Source organism: Canis aureus, chromosome 30 (assembly GCF_053574225.1).
Source record: "Canis aureus isolate CA01 chromosome 30, VMU_Caureus_v.1.0, whole genome shotgun sequence".
Classification (NCBI taxonomy): Eukaryota; Metazoa; Chordata; class Mammalia; order Carnivora; family Canidae; genus Canis; species Canis aureus.
Window position 1 is genome coordinate 37777667 of NC_135640.1, and position 21194 is coordinate 37798860.

Genomic DNA, 21194 nt, shown 5'->3' on the forward strand with positions numbered 1-21194 from the left:
AGCTCGAAGGATAGATAAGAGGTGCCAGGCACAGGAAGCATGTAGAAAGCAATTCTAAATTTGCTCTGATCTTTGGAGCTTAAAGAAGTGGCATGGAATTCAGGCCTTCTGGTCACTGACACTGATGAGTGTAGGCTCTGGGCGGCCCCCGCCAGCAGAGGGAGGGGATGTTCCCCTACAAGTCACATACTGGGTGGCAGATCACTCAGGCTCTCCGAGCCTCACTTCCCCTGGAAGTGAAAGAGCCTCTGCCATCCTGAGAGTCACATAAAGCATTTGATGCACTAGAGCCGGAGAAATGTTAACCTCAAGGAGGGTCACGTCTTGGTCCAGAGGCAGCAGGCGCGTTGGGGAAGGGCTTGTGGGCTGACAGCATGAATGGCCACCTGCCAAAGCCTCCTTTCCACCGTGGTCTCGGGGAGGGTTAGACCCTACAGAACCGGTTGCATTTGATTCGGCTCAAGGGCATGGAGGGTCTCCGGTGACCCTGTCACTCCACCTAATAGCTCTGCCTTCCGACTGTCCCATCCCAGGCTTTGGTGTGGAACAAGCAACGTATGGGGTGCAGACGCAGAATTACCCTAAAGGCGGCCTCCTGGACGTGTGCGCACCCTCGGCGGCACCCGGCGCGCTCGGCTCTGAGCAGGAGTTCCAGATGCTCTCCAAGTCCCGGCTCAGCACCGTCAGCGTCAACTACTGCCCGGTCGGCCAGGACTTCGCGAGCGGCAACTTGAACGTGCTCGCTGGCGGTTCTGGTAAGTGCGATCCCCGTGTGCCGAGGGCTCCGCAGTGTCACCACCGCGGGTGACAGGCTTGCTCAGCACGCATCGACTCCCTCCGGGTCGCAGGCTCCGGGCCCGACTGTACGGAGCCTGCTCGCGGCTGGATCCCTCCACCCAGTGGGATATTTGGGGAGACCATGCAGAAACAGGACATTCCTGCAGTCAGAAGCATCCCCCCCACCCCCCAACCAAGAGGCAACCACTGGCTTGATTTTTGTCATTATAGGTTAGTTTTTCCTGTCCTGGAGCTTGATAGAAATGGAACCATAGCATTATGCTTTCTTTCATGTTTGTCATTTGCTCACTATGCCTGAGACCTGCCACGCCGTTGGATGGGGCAGGCGGGCTTTCTTTTTTCATTGCTGTATAATATTCCATTCTGTGAGGTGCACTTGCTGCCGCTGGTGGAGGACGTGGTTGTATAGGGCGTATAGGGGACAAGTGCTCTTGAGAAGTCCGGGGCTCTGCACCAGCAGGCTGTCGGTGGGGTGGGGTGGGGGTGGCTGGCGTGAACCCCAGACTGGCCCACGGGCCCTCACCATTCGGGAGCACTGGACAGTCCACCGTCCCCAAGGGCTCAAGCCTTGGTGCCCGGTTGTCTTTGCCAGGGAAGCCCCGGGACCGCGACTCCCCTGAGAACGGCGCGGACAGCTTCGAGAGCTCGGACTCCCTGCTGCAGTCCTGGAACAGCCAGTCGTCGCTGCTGGACGTGCAGCGAGTGCCGTCCTTCGAGAGCTTCGAGGATGACTGCAGCCAATCCCTGTGCCTCAATAAGCCGACCATGTCCTTCAAGGACTACATCCAGGAGAGGAGCGACCCGGTGGAGCAGGGCAAACCGGTTATACCTGCGGCAGTGCTGGCTGGCTTCACAGGTGAGTGTGTCACCTGGGCTGTCCCCGCCTCCTCCCCTGGGCCCCCGCCGTGTTCCGCCGGGGTGTTTCTGGATGGCGCACATTGCATCTGCATCGCACATTTCATGCGTGGCTGTCGTCCCAGATCAGGCAGGCTGTGTCCCTGAATTTTGTAGAGGCCAAGCTCTCAGGAGCTGTCGTGTGCACGGCTCAGCAGCGTGGATGACGTCCATGGGCCACTCCGTCACCTGGGCTGTGCTCGACCAGCCTGCAGAGGAGGGGGCGGCGGCCGTGCAGGGGACATGGGCCTCTGGAGGCTTTGGCTCTGACTCACCCACTCCAGGAATCCCGAAGAATGTAAACTGGCCCAGGGAGGGACGTTATTGTTATTGAGCCAGCCTCAAATAACACAGGGACTGTTTACCTTTGCTTTTGCTGCTAAAATCCATCTTATTTTTAAGATTTGGGCGAGAGCTATTTTCGGCAAGGGACAAATATTAAGGCTGCTTTTAGAACCAAATATTTCCAGTACTTTAGCAAAAATACCAAGATTTTTTTTTTTAAAATGCTTCATGGGTCCTTAAATGTGTTTTTTTTTTTTTCATATTTTGACCATATGGAGCGACTAGATTTAAAAAAGTGCCTACTTAAAATAGTAGGTTAAACTAAGAATACAGAAGCATCCATTTTTTTCCTTTTCTGTCATTCCAAACATGCACGGGAGTGAGCTTGATAAGAAAATAAACAGCTGTAGCGTTGAGGTCTTTCTCTTTTCTTTTTTTTTTTTTATTTATTCAATGAATGCATTTATTTATTTTGAGAGAGAGAGAGAAGTGTGCAGGCATACACCAGTGGGAGGTGGGGAGCAAAGGGGCAGAAGGAGAGAGGGAATCCTAAGCAGAATTCCTCTCTGGGCGGGGATCTCAACACAGGGCTCGATCTCACAACCCTGAGATCATGACCTGAGCCAAAATCCAGAGTCCGGCGCTCAGCCAACTGAGCCACCCAGGCGCCCCTTGGTGTTTTTCACTTTAATATTAGTTACCACTTGTTGACTCTCAGCTTTATGTGGTTAATGAGGCATATATATGGTTGGTTGTCCTTGGGACGTGTCCAGTGCAGGTGGGGGTATTAACCTGTTTTTCAGATGGGACAGTTGGCTCAGGGTAGATCGTGCTCCATGGTCACACCAGTAACCCAGTTACCTCTGGTCCCGGAACTCCCGTCCTTGGTGCTTTAGAGCCTTCTTGCTGGTGGCCGTTGGGTCTTGAGGAAGAGCTGTTTGATGAGTGTGTGGTCTGGGGCAAGGCACCTTGCCTCTGAGCTGTGCCTCATCTTTAAAATAGTTACAGCAATGCTCTCGTCACAAGTTGGTGGTTCTAAATATTAATCCACAAAGAGTATATGAGAAGCAAAGCATACCTCACAGAGCCGGTGAGGCCATGGAGACAACCCCAAATGTCCAAGCAGCTGTTGAGTAAACTGAGTCTTGGATTAAGCAATTTACCCACCATCACTGGGCAGGAAGGCTGTAGCCTAGGATTCCAGGGACATGCCTCATTCTGTGGTGAAATGCCCCTTTAGCCTGTCCCGCTGGGTGGTTCTAGAAATGAACCCTGAAACTTATGACATAAGGAACAATTAAAAAGCATGAGGATTTTTTTTTTTTTTTTTTAAGATTTTATTTTTGGGCAGCTCTGGTGGCTCAGTGGTTTAGCACCTGCCTTCAGCCCAGGGCGTGATCCTGGAGACCCGGGATCGAGTCCCATGTCGGGCTCCCTGCGTGGAGCCTGCCTCTCCCTCTGCCTGTGTCTTTGCCTCTCTCTCTCGCTCTCTGTGTCTCTAATAAATAAAAAATAAAGTCTTTAAAAAAAAAAAGATTTTATTTTTAAGTCATCTTGACACCCAGCGTGGGGCTCAAACTCATAAGCCTGACATTGAGAGTCACATGCTCTACAGACCCAGCCAGCCACACAGGTGCCCCCAAGATGAGGAATCTTGATGTCCAGAGTTGGAATTTTCTTCCAGAAAGACCCAACTCAGCAACTGAGGGCGTAGTGCTCCCCTTTCCAGGAGTGGGAGGCGGGGAGGAAGACCCCACATTGGGGGTCTAGCCTCATGCCATTCAAGCATTCAGCGCTGCCACCACACTTGGAGTTGTGCCTTCACTTGGCACCCTGCCCAGAGTTGGGCCTCACGTTCCTCAGTGAGCCTATTTCATCAGAAGGACTAAAGCCTTGCTGTACTTTATATTTTTTATTTTTTTAAAGATTTTATTTATTTATGATAGAGAGAGAGAGAGAGGCAGAGACACAGGCAGAGGGAAAAGCAGGTTTCCTGCCAGGAGCCCGATGTGGGACCCAATCCCGGGACCCCAGGATCATGCTCTGGGCCAAAGGCGGCGCTAAACCGCTGAGCCACCCAGGGATCCCCATTGCCATACTTTAAAGCGAAAAAAAAAAAAAAAAACATGTAACAGGGAAGCCTGGGTGGCTCAGCAGTTGAGCACCTGCCTTGGGCTCAGGTCGTGATCCTGGGGTCCTGGGATCGAGTCCCACATCGGGCTCCCTGCATGGAGCCTGCTTCTCCCTCTGCCTGTGTCTCTACCTCTGTGTGTGTGACTCTCATGAATAAGTAAACAAAATATTTTATAAAAAAAAAACAAAACAAAACTGTATAACACATCCCCCCTCCTCCCCCCAGGAAGCGGACCTATTCAGCTGTGGCAGTTTCTCCTGGAATTACTCTCGGACAAATCCTGCCAGCCGTTCATCAGCTGGACCGGGGACGGATGGGAGTTCAAGCTCGCCGACCCCGATGAGGTACGGCCAGAGCCTGGGAAGTCAGTCTCGGTGCTTTAAAACCTGATTTCATCACTTTGGGCTCATAAATTCAATTCTCTGGGCACAAGGCAGGGTTCACCGCTACAGCTGGGTCTAGTGTTCTGTGGGTGAACACACGGGCACCGGGCGGGCATCTGTGAGTTGCTCTCTCGTCTGATAAAAAGGCACAAATGGTAAACTGAGGGTGTCTCCTGACCGTCCGAATATACCATGGGAAATTTGCTTTTTCCCACTGTGGGGATGAGCCTCCAGCAGCCCTTGCTGGTCCTCTGGCTGGTGCAGCTCTGCCCAGCTCAGCTCAGGCCTTTGGAAGCCCTGGAGGAGAAAGCAGAGGGCAGACCCTCCAGGACGGCATTCGAGAAGCCTGTGGTCCCTGGCAGCAGCAGAGGGCAAGCTGTCGCCTCCCCGACTCCCTGGGGAAGCAGAAGCATTGAGGAATGCAGAGTGTCACATGGCTCCGAACCCCACCCAGCAGCTGTTGACTGTGCTGACTGGAGCCAGAAGCCGGGAGGTGGGGGGACACAGCATTTCCCTTGTGTCAGGCCCGGCCGATGGTGAACCTTGGCTCTTGGTGCACCAGCCGGCGCCGTGGGTGGGGGCCCCTCACTCTCCCAACCGGAATCCACCTCTGTCCTCAGAGAAACAGCCGAGGGACTCGGTGCCCTGCACGTGGGCTAAAACAGGCTGCACCCCTAGGTGCCGTGGTCTGGGGGTGCTCAGGTTCCCTCGGGGCAGCAGGCGTGAGAAGCCCCATCGGGAGCAAGTCGTTCCCTTTCTCTTAATCGCACATTTGGACGCTTTCCACCCGTGTCCGTCCAGGTGGCCCGCCGGTGGGGAAAGAGGAAAAACAAGCCCAAGATGAACTACGAGAAGCTGAGCCGCGGCTTGCGCTATTACTACGACAAGAACATCATCCACAAGACGTCGGGGAAGCGCTACGTGTACCGCTTCGTGTGCGACCTCCAGAACTTGCTGGGGTTCACCCCCGAGGAACTGCATGCCATCCTGGGCGTCCAGCCGGACACGGAGGACTGAGGCCCCCCCTGTGCTGCGCCGGCAGCCCCCCAACCCACCGACTGCTCCAAGGACCCTGAAAGGCGGGATCGCACGCGTCCAGGAAAGTCCCCACGAAGCAGTGGCCTTATTTCCTCGGAAACCGCGCTTTTTCACCCAAAGCAGCATGGTTTCCCACTTCTAAAGCCTGCTGACGGGAACACACTATTTATGATGCTCTTAGAATGGCCGAGAAGGAAGCGCTGGGAAGCCGTCCTGGCTCCGAGCAGGCCGCGCGGCAGGAACCTTCAGGCCGTTGGATATTCTCCAAAGGAGCGAGCGAGCATGCCTCGGGCACACGTTTTGTTGTTGTTGTTGTTGTTGTTGTTTGTTGCCTTTTTTTTTTTTTTTTTTTTGCCTTTGGCAGCCAGGAATCACAAAGGCAGAAGTGGTCTCTTTGGTTCAGCCAGGCGGAGGGCGCAGGGAGACAGTCGTGCCATTTCAGAAGTTAGTTTGTATATATGACTGTAACCCTAATAATTGTTGTCAGAATCCTCTCAGAGTCCTATTTAACGAGAACTGTATATTGTAATTTAAAATAATTCTGCAAATGTATTTGAAATGAGAACGCAGACGTCCGGTGTTCACTGCGGTTTCCAAGAGCACCAGCAGCGTTTTGCAAACAGTCTGCCAGGCCAGACGAAGAAGTTGTAAAGTCTGTATTATTTACATTTGATATGCCTACAGGTATACGTCTAACAGGGTCAGTCCCTGTTTCTGTTTTGTTTTGCCCAGATTATTATCTGGCAAGGACTTTGTACATTTGGGAATTTTTATAAAAACACTTAATGTTATTATCTGGAGGCGCATCTCGCCTCTGCTTTCTCCTTAATTGTAATGTAAAAGCTATAAAGCAGTATTTTTCTTGACAAATGGCATATGTATTCCATTTCCGTGCATGCCTTTAAATCCGTTTCTACACAAAACTTATTTTATTTTTTAGTTCGACTGTGTTTCCCCAACAACTAACCTCCCCGACCAGCCATTTCCTTCCCGGGTTCCACCTCCGCGCCCCAAATTATTCTGTATGATTAAAATAAGAATGCTATTTTTGGAAATAATGTGGCTCCTTTTCAGAGAGCAGGAGGGATTTATGTAGCAGCTACTTTTACTGCAGAAGTAATTCACTGGAAAAAAATGTAATTTGTAAGAAAGCTTTATTTTTATCTGCGTCCCGTGTGAAGTTAAACATATTGTACTGGGAGCTGAAGCCTAGGGCAGGTGGGGGGCGGGAGGGTGATCTTCACGGAGAGGTCGTGAGCAAAACCCGACTTGTCCTGTCCTTGCTCACCTGGCGAATCGTGGGCTGTCCGGACACGATGCTACTCCTGTATGCACAGTACCCACAGCTCCGTGTTCTTGTTTTTGTGGATGCAGAATGCCCAGAGGCAGAGAGAGGACAAGCAAGATGGGAAAGAGAATCCACTGGAGGATTTGATGTGAGAAAAACGTTTTGCTCACGATGGAGAATTTTCATGGTGGTTTCGAAGGAGCCCCCTGGGTGGGCGTGCATTCGGGATGCTTGGAAATGATCAAGTCATCCTGGTTTCAGAGCCAGACGGGCTTCACCTGCAATGTGGGAGGGCACTCGGAGCAGGGGCTGGTGTCCCTAGAGGAGAGGCCATCTGTGTAATCAGGCTGAGAAGCTGGGTGGCGGGGCCTGCTGAGAAGAGCAACCCCAGAGCTGGGGGACCAGTTGCTCAGTACCTACACGAGACCATTTCCAGGGTCTAAGCACAGGATGTTTTTCTCAAGCAGGACATGTTTATCACTCAGACATCTGTTTATAACATCAACAGACATGTGACTGGGAACATCTTGCTGCCAAAGGGAATCTTAGCCATTGGCTCATTTTATATGGGGTTGAACCACATGAAATTGCCAATATTTGACTTTTTTTATCTACAAAGTTGGCAGTTTCATGTGGTTCAACCTAATAGTTACAGAAACTAAAGCCCATTATAAACCTTTGGTGTGGTAACGAACAGACTTCAGTATAAAGATTTTGTAATCTGGCCTTTTCTTTCTCAAATAATAAAGTATTTTGTTTATATAAATGCTTCCTTGTAAGAATCCTCATTCATCCCACCCCAACAGGGAGGAGGGGAGGTGGAGTGAGGATAGTGAACCCTGATCCACTGTCCATTTAGCCAATTTTACACACAGGTCACCTAGTAAATCATGACCAAGCTACAACCAACTATAGCTCTTTCTTAAGGACCCCAAAAAGTGTTCCCTTAAATCAAAAAATTCTTTAAGAAGGGATTAGAATTTAAAAAAAAAGGGGGGGGGGATTAGAATAGAAAGATACAGGCACCTTGTCTTTGTTGGGGGATTGGCAGAGATAACAGAAGAGTTTGTAGGATGCTTATGTGAGGAACCCCGTTAGCATTCGAACTTCAAGGACTTTCTTCAGGATGCCTGACATGGCTGAGCTGACTTACCAAGAGGTGAGAGTGATGGTCCTCGGAGATGGGTTCTCAAACACACTTCAGAGTCCATCAGGATGCCAGCAAACAGGTGGGTTATATCAGAGGTGTGCTGGAGTCCCTCCCCACAGGCGGGTGGGAACAGGTCCCTTCCCAACTTTGTATCAGTGACATATTGGTACCTTGAATGTGATGGTGTAATAAGAGCATTTATATTTAATCCATGAAAATCAGCAGGCCCTATATAAATCAGGCTTCCCTCAAGCCCCCTCAGGAGCTGGTTCTTAAACATTTACTAGAATACCACTGGTCATCAGTGTTCACCATATGAGAAATTAGAACACATTTTAGGGCTCAGTGGTTGAGCATCTGCCTTTGGCTCAGGTCATGATCCTGGGGTGCTGGGATCAGTCCCAGATCAGGCTCCCCATGCAGAGCCTGCTTCTCCCTCTGCCTATGTCTCTGCCTTTGTGTCTCTCATGGTTAAATAAATAAAATAAAACACATTTTAAAATACAATTCCTTTTTAAAATAACATTAACACTTTTATGAAAAATAACTTTTCCCAAAACAGTGAGTATGTCATTGTTTGACACGTTTTCAAATTTATTTGATGTCTGGTTTAAAAGAAAGGATCTAGGTTCTTCTATTTTCTTGTGTATTTTTTCTCGTGATATATTTTGAAGGAAATTAGGCCTCACACAGCTATGTAATTGGAACAGAGGAGTATTTGGGAGATGTTTGGGATAATTGTGGATATTGTTTCATTCTATATCAAACCTGGCAAATGGAAGTTTTTTAAAGGTTCATTGCAGTTGGAATATGAAATCATATCAATAAAATTTCCTATGATTATAATAAATTTTATTGGTCTGTCTTGCACTTTGAATGGATCTTTTACCCATGTGTGACTTTGTAATATCACGCATTAGTCATTTAGAAAATATTGCTTCAAAATGTTGACCCACTTCAACATCCAATATCAAGTGATCACATTGTTACATTTATCACCAATTTCACCAGAAAAGTACTGGGAATCTATCAAGCTCACAGCGGCCAGTATAAATTTTCAAAAATTCAGATTTTCATTTGAAAGCTCAAATGTTATCATTGGCAACAAAGAGTCTAAGTTGTTTTCTTTGAAGTGACAGACTCATTTCATTTACTTTTGAGGACATACCTGTCAGATACCCAAGGCTGAATAAACATGACTTGTCTGTTATTCTTACAGATAAAAATGGTGTCCATGATAAAGTGGTTAGTTTAGCTTGCAACTCACATAAATACACAACTGCATTTCCTGGGACAACCAAGCTGCCTTTGTGTGCAGCAATTCTTCATGTGTACCATCTATTACCTAGAAGTTAAAAAGATGTGTATTCACTTAAAATTATTTTTCACTACTTTATCAAGGATGTTCTTAAATGGAACGGATTTGTTTGTTTATTTTCCTAGGAGTACATGGTAATGAAGAAGGCAATGATGGCTGGGACAGTTTAATGCTAAGGTCCCACAATTTTATCCATCTTTACTTTTGCAAGGGTGACTTTGAGGATCCCCTTAAAGGTGTCAGAGCCCCCACAGGTGTCTATGCACCTTACTTTGAGAACTGTTCTGGAAAGCCAAGCGACTCAGCCAGAACTCAGAGTAGAACAAGGGGCAGGGAGGTGACCAGAAGTCGAGTGAGGATGATTTTCCTTTCTCCTCTTCGATCCATTGTCCATCCTTCTAATCTTACCCTTTCATAGCCAATTAAAATGAGCAATTTAATTTAAAGCAAAAAAAGAACTGTCTAAAGTTCTCCATAATAAGGAAAAAGTTCACTTGCAAAAGGTGAAATGGGTAGTCTACAATCCCTCCTACCATCCTTCACTGTCTTTTCCTTTTTCATGTGTTGCTCCAATTCTAAATCTTTTTTTAACGTAATATATTTCACCATGTTTTAAACGTTCATTTTTCTTTTTCTTTTTTTTTTTTTATAAACGTTCATTTTTCTTAACAGTCAAAACAGATCATGAAGAGATGAGGTGCATGTGGCCTACCTCCCAGCTTGTACACATGGTGGTGAAGAAGCAAACTTAAATTGCCTTTAGGCCACACCATACCCTGGCTCTTCTCTATACAAGGGCCCCAGAGGGCTTCCCTCAGATCTGCAAATGGTGGACACTCGTGAGTGGGAATGATTTAGAGCCTGAAGGGGCTGCTCTGTTGGGTGTGTGAGTTGTAGGATATGGGAACCAAAGCAGATGGACAGGGAACAGAGGGGACATAGAAGGTAGTAACCTGTTTCATTACCTCTTTGGAAAAAAATCAAGCTAGTTGGCAGTAGGGTTTATTGTGCTTTGGCTTGACCATGGGTTATCATTCTCACTCATGCAGCAGTGCATGACCTTGGGCATGTGACTTCATCACTCTGTGCCTCAGTTTCCCCTCCATAAGGTGGAGTCACTGGGTGGCAGTGGATGGATGGATCTTTCATTTGTTTAAGACAGCAAGAAGTCAGTGACCTGGAAGGCTTTTTTTTAAGTCATGAGCAAAGCATTCCAGCAGCAGTCTCTTAGAAAATAGGGCTCCTGGCAGTCATGTCTCTGTTTTCATAAGGAGAAACCCAGGCACAGAATTCAGTGATGAACCTGGCACTTAGCTCAATCAGGACTCAGACTTAGATCTTCTGTTTCCCAATGTTGTCCTCTTGCCATGATAACCATGCCATGTTTTGGGTAAGTCGTTATAAATCCTACCCAGGGGCTCCCCCCAAGCTTCTAGTTCCTCCTTCTGTTCTGTTTTAAACAGCCCTCAATTTGAGTTTTAAAATTATCCATGAGCCTCCTACCCAAAGGACACATAGTTCTCATACACGTGGCAGCTGGAGGCAGCTAGTTTAGTTTGAGCAGATGCTCAAATCCCATAATCTGGGCCAGATGTTAATCTGTCTTTTCTGTAAGAGCAACACAGAAGGGTGAGGCCCAAAGCAGTGAAGGGGGTAATCCCTTATTGTGTAAGTCTTTTGAAACTCCTGGGCAGGGTTTGAACATGTGATTCTACTTGAAATCTGACATTAAGGGAAATACCATTTTTGGTCATAGCTGATGATGACACCTTCACAACTGGAATTGACATAGCCTTTGTCCCATGTGCTATGAGTAACTGCCCCCTTCTTGCCTCCTAAAGTCATGTTCAGATGGCAAGATAGCCCAGGATTGCTAAATCTGACCCCCACCAGCAGTTTCCGTGTCTATGGCCTCATACTATCCAAGTCGATAGCCAGGACTCAACACATACATGTGTATTTGTGAGGCATGGGACCAGAAATTCTGATTCATGAGAGCCCATGGCCTGTGTTGGCTGGAGGATGACATGTCCTAGGGATATTGAGGACGACAAATAGTACAAAGAACATGAGGTCTCATGCAAAGAGTATTATGCATTGGCTATGTTCCATTTCCATGTAAAGCCCATGAGAAACACCTTCATCATTTGCTAGTAAACTCCACCAAATTGGCTACCAAAGAGGTTATTTTTCATCACAGTGCAAACATGTAATTAATAATTGTGAAATACAGTAGCATTGGCAAATCTTGCTTTCATTCATCATCTCCTTGGGACCCTGGGAAGTCGGTTTCATTATGCTCATTTTGCAGATGTGGGAACTGAGGCTTGGCGAGATTAGAGCCCTATATTGAAACCAGAAGTACTTCTGGTCTCAGCAGTGACCCCTGATCCATCATGCCTGCGGACTCTGGTTTGAGGGTGGTGGAGGCCTCCAGGGGTTGGAACCCAGAGCGGGTGTCCCAGCTTAGGGGTCAGACAGACACTCAACACTGCCACGCTGGCTTGCTGCATCTGTCCCAGGTCATTGTCAGCAGTACCATAGGTGCTGTTCACCTTCCCACCCCAAGGAGAAAGTCAATCCATCATCTCAAAGACACAACACTCTGTTCATAGTTTTCAGACCCTGAGCAATTGGACTAGTATTTTCAATCAAATTTGTATGAGCCTGGGCTTCTGCTTTCCCAAGCTATGTATGGACCCCATAGCATATTCCCAAGGGAGGCACCAAGTTTGGTTACCTTTCATTCATTTATTTTTGCATTCACCCTCCACTCAGCCATTCATTCACAAGCAGCTCTTAAATGTCAACCACTAGGAATGTACAGATTACTGAAAGCCAGACACTGTCTGCTTTCTGGGAGCCACTTTAGTGAAGGAGCCTGGGTATAAAGAAGGTAAGAGCATGTGAGTTCCATCCAGCACAAAGGCCTGGTTCCCATTGTTTCACCTGCATCTGTGGCTGGGGTCTATTCAATAACTGGCATAACAGTGGTAGCATTGCAACAAGATGTGCAACAAGAGGTAGTATTGCAACAAGAGGTGACAAGGAATCAGCCTTACTAGGCACTGAGATAGGTGTTGGGGGTCCACATGTTCACTGATATGTCTCTGTAGTCAGCCCCACAGTTGGGAATAAGACGATCCTCAGAACACAGGTGCACACACACACTCATACTTTATGTGCATCGTGGCACAAAAACACATGTCCACTCACACATGATCACTGCACACATTCTGTCTCACACTTGCACACACATTCACTCGTGTGCACTGTGCACACATACATGCACACTCACACTTAAACATGGACACACTGCACCCTTTGCTTGTCTCATCCTGACCATCTCTGCCCCTCTTTCTGTTGGTCACCTCATTTCTTCTCTTCTGTATTGGCTTCCTGGGGTAGCTGTCATACAATACACAGGCTGGGAGGCTTAAGTGACATAAATCTATTCTCTCACGCTTCCAGAGGCCAGGAGTCCTGAAGCAATGTGTTGGCAAGATTGGTCCCTTCTGAGGACTCTGAGGAAGAATCTGCTCCAGGCCTCTCTCCCCGGCTAATAGATGGATTAGGGCCCATCCAAGTGACTTCTGTTTAACTTGGTTACCTTTGTAAAGACTCTATAAATAAAGTCACATTCTGAGTTATGGGACAGGAGTTAGGACTTCAATATTCGAGGTCTGGAGGAACAGAGTTCAACCCATAACATCTCCCGACACTAAAGACGTTAAAATCAGCAGAAGTGAACCCTAAGGGGGAAGCAGGTTCTGGCTATGGACTTGGGTCAGTTGTAAATGTGCACTGTCAAGTGCACTACTACAGATTTTTAAAAGAAGCATGATTCTAAGAAGATGAAACAGAAACCTATAAATTTCTCAACTAAAACCACAGAATGCACAAAAGGAATTAAAGGGGGGAATAAAAGAAACAGAACAAGAGCAACAAGGGAAAACAGAAATGTGATAGGTATTAATCCACATATACCAGTAATTACTTTAAATGTCAATGGTCTAAATATATGACTTAAAAGACAGAGACTATCTGAATGGATTAAAAAATAACCAACTAACTGTACAATGTCTACAAGAAGTTCACTTTCACTATAAAGACACAGATTAAGAGTAGGGGATGGAGAAGGATGGACCACACTAACACTAATTTTAAAAAACTGGGATCACTGTATTAATGTCACACAAGCCAACTACAGGACAAGGAAAATGTCCAGGACCTCCGGGAGAGGGAGGAAGGAATAAGTAGGAGGAGCACCAGGGATTTTCAGGGCAGTGAAACTATTCTGTATGACACTGTAGTAGTGCATACATGACTGTGTTCATTTGTCAACCACCATAGAATGTACAGCACTAAGAGTGAACCCTAATGTGAATTGTGGACTATAGTTGATAATAATATACCAACCTTGGTTCATTACTAGTGCTAAATATACCCCACTAAGGCCTATTGTCAGCAGGAGGGGGTTCTCCATGGGGGAGCCAGAGGGTGTGTGTGTGAGCTCTCCATCCATTCCATTCAAAGTTTTCTTCACTCCTAAAACTACTTTTAAAAAATAAAGGCTAATTAAAAATCAAAAGGAGGGGATCCCTGGGTGGCGCAGCGGTTTAGCGCCTGCCTTTGGCCCAGGGTGCGGTCCTGGAGACCCGGGATCGAATCCCACATCGGGCTCCCGGTGCATGGAGCCTGCTTCTCCCTCTGCCTGTGTCTCTGCCTCTCTCTCTCTCTCTCTCTCTCTCTCTCTCTCTCTGTGTGACTATCATAAATAAATAAAAAAAAAAATTTACAAAAAAAAAAATATTAAAAAAAAAATATTAAAAAAAAAAAAAAATCAAAAGGAAGCAACTCTCACTTCAGACCATGGGCACCTCCTCCCAGAGCAACAAGTCTGGTGGAGGGAGCATCTGTCTGTCCATCTGCAGGGCCCCTGCAGCCTAAGCCCGGAGCCACTTGAGACTCCAGACCCACTTTCTGACAGCTCTCTTTTTCTTCTCAGAAAAGGGGCTGGGGAGAGGCCTCTCGTGGCAGAGTCCCAGGGGATGGACAAGGGGACTCTTAGCCTGGCTCTGCCACAGAGATACTAGGAAGCCACCCGTGGTTTAAGGTGATAAAAGGAGGCAAATTGATCCCAAATACAAACTATTCCATCCGCAGGGGCCTACTTCTGAAGATGCCTCCTTGGAATGGGTACTTTCCCCTGGACATGAGGGGAGGCACAGGTTGGAGATGGAGGCCCCATGAGGGAAACAGACCAGGTCACTGTATCACCCTGTAGCAGAGTCACCTCCTTGCAGGAACACCTGCAGTGAACAAGGACAGACTAACCCCACAGAGGCAATGAAATTCTAGACCCTGCTGGTTCCAGTGGATTTCTCCTGAGTTGTTAGCAGTGGAATCCTGGAGTCTTAGTTAATACCTCTGGGGACACCCCAGGTCTCAACCCTGCCAGTGACCAGCCTGCCCACAGGGACCACATGAGAGAGGGAGGGAGCCTCAGAGGAGGGAGATCCCTGAGACCTTGACAGACAGGACCAGGAGTCCCAGCAGCAGAAGGAACATGAGATCGAGGATTGGCCAGGCCAGGGCAAGAGACCCTAACTCTCTGCCCTGACTTCTCTTGTGCCCAGAAAGAAACAGGGCCTGGCCCTGCCTTGACCCCCTAGGTTCCCTGGAGGACCTCGGGGGATGTGGGTGCCTCAGCTCCAGGCTGGGATCCACCCTCCCACCTCCCCCAATGCTTGTGTGACTGAGATCACGTTCTCCTTCAGAGCAGTTAGGGAGAACTGTTTTCAAGACCCTGCTGGGCTCCCCTCCCCCAACCAACCGACATGCCCTGGTTGCCTGGAACTTGTTTACTTTAGAGATGGAACTCTCCACAGGGTTCTGAGTGGGCAGTTGTGGCCCACAGGACGCTGGCACTCGGAGCCAGAGCTATGGAGCTCTACACAGCCTTGGAGGGCCCGGCTTCGGCCACCGGATCCACTTTCCAGCTGGTCCTGGAGTGCCTGTGGCAAGCGCTGCTGGTGATTACTGGCAGCTGGGGACACAGCCCATGTGGCCCTGTGTTTCCCTGGGCCATGCTGCTGTGTACCGTGGGGCTGGTTTTCCTCGTGAAGAGACGACTCACTCCCCGAAGAGGGAAGGCCCTGGGCACAAGCTGCTCTGCCCCCCACGGAGTCTGTGGAGCCCCCAGTGAGAAGAGAGTGGCCACCACACAGACAGATGACGCCCACAGGCCTCCCAGGGGGGAGGTCAGCCCGCCCAGGTTACAAATCCTGTGCTTGTTGGCATTTAATAGAAACCTGGACACGCTGTTACTTTGGAACACTCTCAACTTTGTGAAGATGGCACGGAAGAGACGTCTTCAATGTCCCCGAGTTCCTGGGGACAAACCCATCCTAAGATCATCAGAGGAGGCTGGGGACCAACTGCCGAGCGAAGCCCAGAAGGACGTGAGGGAGAACGTTCACTTTCCAGAAAGTCCAGATCTGCTCCACAGTGAAATTTCGAGATGCAGGCAGAGAGGACAGGACAAGGAGCGAGAAGAAAGGCTGGAGCAGGGGGAGGCAGGCATGGAGCCGGTCCCGAGAGGTCCAGCCAGCCGGTCCGCACCCAGTGTAGACCCGGGCCTGCAGGCCGTCCCCTCGCCCCACCTCCCTGCGAAACTAGGGGGGGCCGAGAACAGGGGGGTCCAGCCAAAGAGAGAAGCAGGATGTGGTGATCACCCCGTCCAGCGGGCAGCCGTTGACCTGAAGGCTGGCCCTGACGGTGGCGGCCTCAGTGTGTCCCCTCGACGACCCGAAGGGGAGCCTGGGGACACAGCCACACAGCCCCGGGCAGAAAGGCCGGAGATCCCAGAGCTCGTCCGACAAATACACAGTCTCCAAACCCGGGAGGCCTCTTTGCAGGCACAAAATTCCCAGCTTGAGAGTCAGATTCAGCAGCTGAAGCTCATCCTTCAGAAGCAGGAGGACGAACAGGACCAACACACCCGGCAACTTCACCGCCAATTGTTTCAAGAGGAAGCTCAGTGCCTGGCGATAGAGAAGCGCCTGGCCGGCCTGTATAGAGACCTCAACCGCACCTACCAGGTTTGCAACCTCCACAAGAAGATCGCCCAGGACCTGGCTCAGGAGCTGGAGAGAACCATGGCCCACTATCACCAGGAGGTCCTCTTCCATCAGGACAGGGCCGCCAAAGGCTGGGAGGCAGCTGCGTCCAGCGAGAGAAAGTTCCAGCAGCTGAGGCAAGAGAATGCCCGCAAGAGGCAGAGGCTGGCCGTGTTGGAGAGGACCTGCCGGCCTTTCCCGACTGGCCCCCCTGCTCCGCCCGCAGCCCCCGGAGGCTGGCAAGTGTGCGGGGGGGCCCGGGGTGGTCAGGCCCCCAGGAAGGAGGAAGGTCGCACTGGGAGGGCACAGGGATCCCGGGCCCCTGTGGGTGGGACGGGGCTCGGGGCAGCTGGGTCCTGAACAGCCACCCCCCCGGCACAGCCCCGGCCTGGAGTTCTGCGCACCAGGCCTGATGCCCTCTCTCCAGCGAGGCTGCTCTTGCTCAGCTCGGGCCACAGTCACGCTGAGCACGACAGCATTATGACCTTCCTGCTGTGCTGTGGCCGCAGAGCTTGGTTACTAGTCTCCTAAGTATGTAGGTTCCCCATCGGATGCTTTAGAGTTCTATACTATAGGTGTGATATTTTGATTTTAATTAATCCACTATGACTTACCACATCCCTTAAGGTTGACGAGGAGAGAGATGTTCAAAACAAGACCACTTCTGGGCGCTAGGACGGGGACAGGTACAGAAGTAACTCAATATTTATGTGAATCAAATGTGATTGGTTTAAAAAAGAAAAGAGAAAAAAAAAACAACATCCCACTGAAACTACGTATAATTGTTAATGTAGTCCTAAATTTGTATTTTAGTCCTAAATTCAAATTTTAGTCCTAGATTCAAATTCTAGTCCTAAATTCATATTTTAGTCTTAAATCTATATTTTAGTCCTAAACTCATATTGCAGCCCTATTCATATTTTAGTACTAAATTCAAATGTAGACCAAAATTCATACTTTAGTCTTAAATTCAAATTTTTCATATCTTAGTTCTAAATTACTATTATAGTCCTAAATTCATATTTTAGTCTTCAATCACATTTTATTCCTAAATTCTTATTATTTAGTTATAAATCATAGGATTAGTTCAGTCCTAATTGTAAAGATAAAAAACTTAAGAGCTTGCAATAATTTCTTGTTCTGTAATTTCTTGTTCTGTAATTTCTTTTCGTAAACTTTATTGTTTAGCTTAAGATACTTTGTTGAAAAAAAAAGATACCATTTGTTGTTTCACATTGGTGAATTGGATGCAGTCCCAATTGCTAAGCTTTCTCCTCGTGGCAAACACACACTCCCCTGCCCCTGGGTGTGCACGTACACACCCCCGATGCCGAATCTAGACACCCTCATCTGCTCTGTGAGTCCCAGAAAATGTAAAACCATAGTGGAAAATTGTAAACTTTGCTTATTGATAAATAAATAACAGAAAAAAAAACCGTGTGTGTTTACTGTGTTAATAGAGGACAGACTCCCGGATCTTATTCCCAGGGAGCAGAGGCCCTCGTGTCCCAGCACAGACCCCAAGCAGGAGCTCTCCCCCCACAAGGGGCAGAGGAGACAGAGGCCAGAGGACAGTCCCGAGCTGTGGCAGGGAGGAGGCCAGGACCCGGGAGGGGGCCCCCGGCCTCCAGGAGCAGGGGTGCTGGTCCCAGCCCTGGGCCTGCAGGGAGGACAGGGAGGTGGCCCCGCTGAGCCCCGTGGGGGGCTGTCCCAGGAACGGGGAGATGTGCCCCTCTGTCTTCCAGTCCCCCTGGCATGGCAGGAGCAGGGCAGCCACCCTGGGGCCAGGGAGAGCAGCAGGGGAGTCAGCCTCGGGCACAAAGCAGGCACACAGGGGTCCAGAGCGATTTGGAGAAGGACCAGCGCCCGGGACTCCGAGGATCCAATGTGTGCGTGTGTGTCACTGTCTCATCGGCGCCCACATGTGCAGTGAGCATCCAGCAGCTTCTCCGATGGCTTTGGCGCTGGTGGAGTGGGTGGGGTGCGTGTGGGATGGAAGCCACAACCCAGGGAAGTCCGTGGACCCCCGAGCTTTCCTCCTAGTGACTGGCGAGGCCAGAGAATCAAGAACAAAGCTACAAGGAGGAGGATTGTCTGCCCTGCAGAGAATTCCCAATGGGTGGTGGCTGGCGGGGTCAGGGGCCACACCCGGAGGGACATTCAGGCTGAGATGCAGGGGACAGGAGGTGGTCTGGGGGGGTAAGGGGACAGAGGTCTGCATGGAGCCCAGGGGACTGCCCTGGCCTGGTCATCATGGAGATGCAGGAGGACAGACTGGGACCAAGGTTGGGCCATTGGGGGGTCAGAGGAGAGGCAGGAAGAGAGACTCAGACCTTTTCTGAACCCCGTGTGTGGTCTGGTTGTCCCCACATCACCCTTAGCAAAATCTCTACAGGGCGACCCTGGGGAAAGTCAGCAAGGCCTGGACCCATCCCCCCATGGGAGGCCTGGCCTCCAGGGAGGCGAGCGTGGAGTAGGCGTGTCCTCGTGGGCTCCCCCCAGACCCCACCGTACCTGAAGGCCCCCGAGAGCTGGTGGTCTCACCTCCCAGCGGCTCCCACAACGGGGACCCCAAGGGCAGCTTCCAGAGGGATTCAATGAGGACCCCCAGGTGGGCACACGGACTCCCTCAGTCTAGCCGATGCTGCTACACGTGGGAACCACGACAGTAAGAAATGTCCTCCTGCCAAGTCCCCCGCAGCAGAGGGGAGGACTCAGGGACTGCAAGTGCTCATGAAGGGGGCATGTGCACCCATCGCTGGGCTCTGGAACTGTCCCTCTGCGGGTGGGGTGGGGAGCAGGGCAGGAGGGCTCCCTGCAGGAAGTGGCCTCTGAGCTGAAGACTGAGGGTGAGCAGGACTTACCAGGTGTCTCCCACTTTAAAGAGCATTGGAATTTCCTGAAGACCTTGGGTATAGAAGGATTCTGATTCCTCGGGTCGTGGAGCTGAGACCCTGCACTCCCCGTGGGCTGTCTGTGCTGGGAGCAGACCTGGAGTGGCAGGGTCCTTAGATGAGGATGGTTCGGGAGCGGGGGACGCTGAAGGGAGCGGGGGCCTTTCTGGCAGAAAGCACAGCACAGGCCACAGTCAGGGCCCCTCACAGCCTCGTCTGGGTGAGCAAGGCCAGATGTGCAGTTAGCTCCCAGGAGCCGGGGGACTCCGAGCTGGGAGGGCAGGGGCAGGAGGCAATATAGACGCTGCCCTGGCACCTGCGCCGTGCCCACTCAGCCTGCCCAGGGCCTGTCCTACACGGGCCACCTCGTCCGTTTCAGAGGAGCACAAGGGACCGTAGACTCGAGGTGCCTCTCGGGGAGGCAAGCCACGGAGGAGCCGCTCCTCCCAGGCCCAGGAACAGCAAGGAAGGAATCTCTTTAGCCTGAAGGTAAGTCAACGCCTTCAGACCACACTCACACACTCATTTGTCCTTGAGCGCCCGTCTGGTGGCTCAATGGTCTGTGCCTTTATGGTCACATCAAGGGCAAACTCATCATCTATCAACGTATTTGGTGACTAATTATATTTTCACCTCTTTTGGGGTTAAAGCATATGTGTTGTTACTGTGTCCACCTCAACTGTAGATTAGAAAGAGAGAGATTCAAGACAGGGTTTTTAAAGCATCACGAAATCTCTTGCTTTCCTATTTCAGCCAGCAAATTCTCATCTGACAATTGCCCCGGGTACATGTTTCAAGGACACCTGCCAAAATGAGTGTGTGTAATTTTTAATGTGTTCTACACTGATTAGACTTTGATTTTTTTTCATTCCCTCACTCACTCAGCAAGGATTTATGAAGCGTCTTCTGTGTGTCCGGCAGGTTTGGGTACCGCTGAGGACGAGGCAGGCAAGGTCGCAGGATGTGACGTTGACCAAGAGGCAAGTGGTGACCCATGCCCCTCCCGGGAGGGCAGAGACCTTGTGCCCGGGTCCCTCTATGGCCCGGCTTCCCGGGAGCCAGGGAGCACAGCGTTGTCAGGGAAGCTTTAATAATTAGGGCTTATTAGACCAGATTACAGAGCCAGAAAAATCTCATCATCACAGATGGAGCAGCGGAAATTAAAAAAAAGAAAAAAAACAGATGAAGCAAAATCACAGGAGGGAAAGCCACGCATTTACCAGCTTCTCACAAAATTCCCGAGATAGGATGGAAATCTCCAGCTCGGGCTCTGACCTCCGGCTTCTGTCTCAGGAGGAGGCTGGTGGCAGCTGCTGGCAGCCCGAGTGCAGAGCTGTGTGCAGCCAGGAGGCAGCTTTGCGGAGGCCGGAGGCACAGGGTGGCCTGGGGGCACGTGACTTCCATCCTAGGAGCCTCATTTACCCGCATGTGCAACAAGAAAAAGAATTCTTGCCACGCGGGGCTGCCCCCGAGGGAGGAAGCTCAGTGATGATCTCCAAAAGGGTAACTGTTAGGGCCAGGCTGCACCGCAGTGGAGCCAGGAGAGCCCGAAGTTCAAGTCCCCTTTATGTAAAATGTTGCCATTCTGTTCATCATGGGGTTTTCTGCATAAATTTTGATCCTTAAGAACAATATAGCGTGCAAATATTTATCTTGATTACTGAGTTTTCTGGGCATGCCTTAAATTTTTTTATTTATTACAAAATATACATATATAACTTACTATTTTACCAATTTTTTAAAGATTTGTTTATTTATGGGGCGCCTGAGTGGCTCAGTCAGTCAAGCATCTGCCTTGGGCTCAGGTCATGATCTCGGGGTCCCGGGATGAAGCCCTGCATTAGGCTACCTGTGCAGCAGGAGTCTGCATCTCCCTCTCCCCCTACTGTCC

General features: G+C 49.8%; 2 protein-coding genes across 3 annotated transcripts in view; both read left to right on the forward strand.

The window, feature by feature from the left end:
- The window catches only part of ETS2 (ETS proto-oncogene 2, transcription factor), a 20848-nt gene extending 13262 nt beyond the window's left edge, over positions 1–7586 (forward strand). For both annotated transcript variants that reach the window (XM_077879218.1, XM_077879217.1), the window contains exons 7-10: positions 534–755; positions 1391–1654; positions 4337–4455; positions 5296–7586. In XM_077879218.1, coding sequence (XP_077735344.1) covers positions 534–755; positions 1391–1654; positions 4337–4455; positions 5296–5511 — 821 coding nt within the window. In that variant the 3' untranslated portion in view covers positions 5512–7586. The remainder of the gene's footprint in view (positions 1–533; positions 756–1390; positions 1655–4336; positions 4456–5295) is intronic.
- Positions 7587–15149: 7563 nt separating this feature from the next.
- Positions 15150–17685, forward strand: LOC144301965 (uncharacterized). Its single transcript, XM_077879219.1, has 2 exons — positions 15150–16062; positions 16129–17685. Exons 1-2 carry the CDS (start codon positions 15234–15236, stop codon positions 16767–16769), a joined length of 1470 nt encoding a protein of 489 aa, XP_077735345.1. The 5' UTR covers positions 15150–15233; the 3' UTR covers positions 16770–17685.
- Positions 17686–21194: the final 3509 nt, after the last annotated feature.

Coding starts and splice junctions, on each gene's coding strand:
- LOC144301965 (XM_077879219.1), top strand. CDS start 15,234: ATGGAGCTCTACACAGCCTTGGAGGGCCCGGCTTCGGCCACCGGATCC. Junction 16,063..16,128: donor CGTTGACCTGAAGGCTGGCC/CTGACGGTGGCG, acceptor ACACAGCCACAC/AGCCCCGGGCAGAAAGGCCG.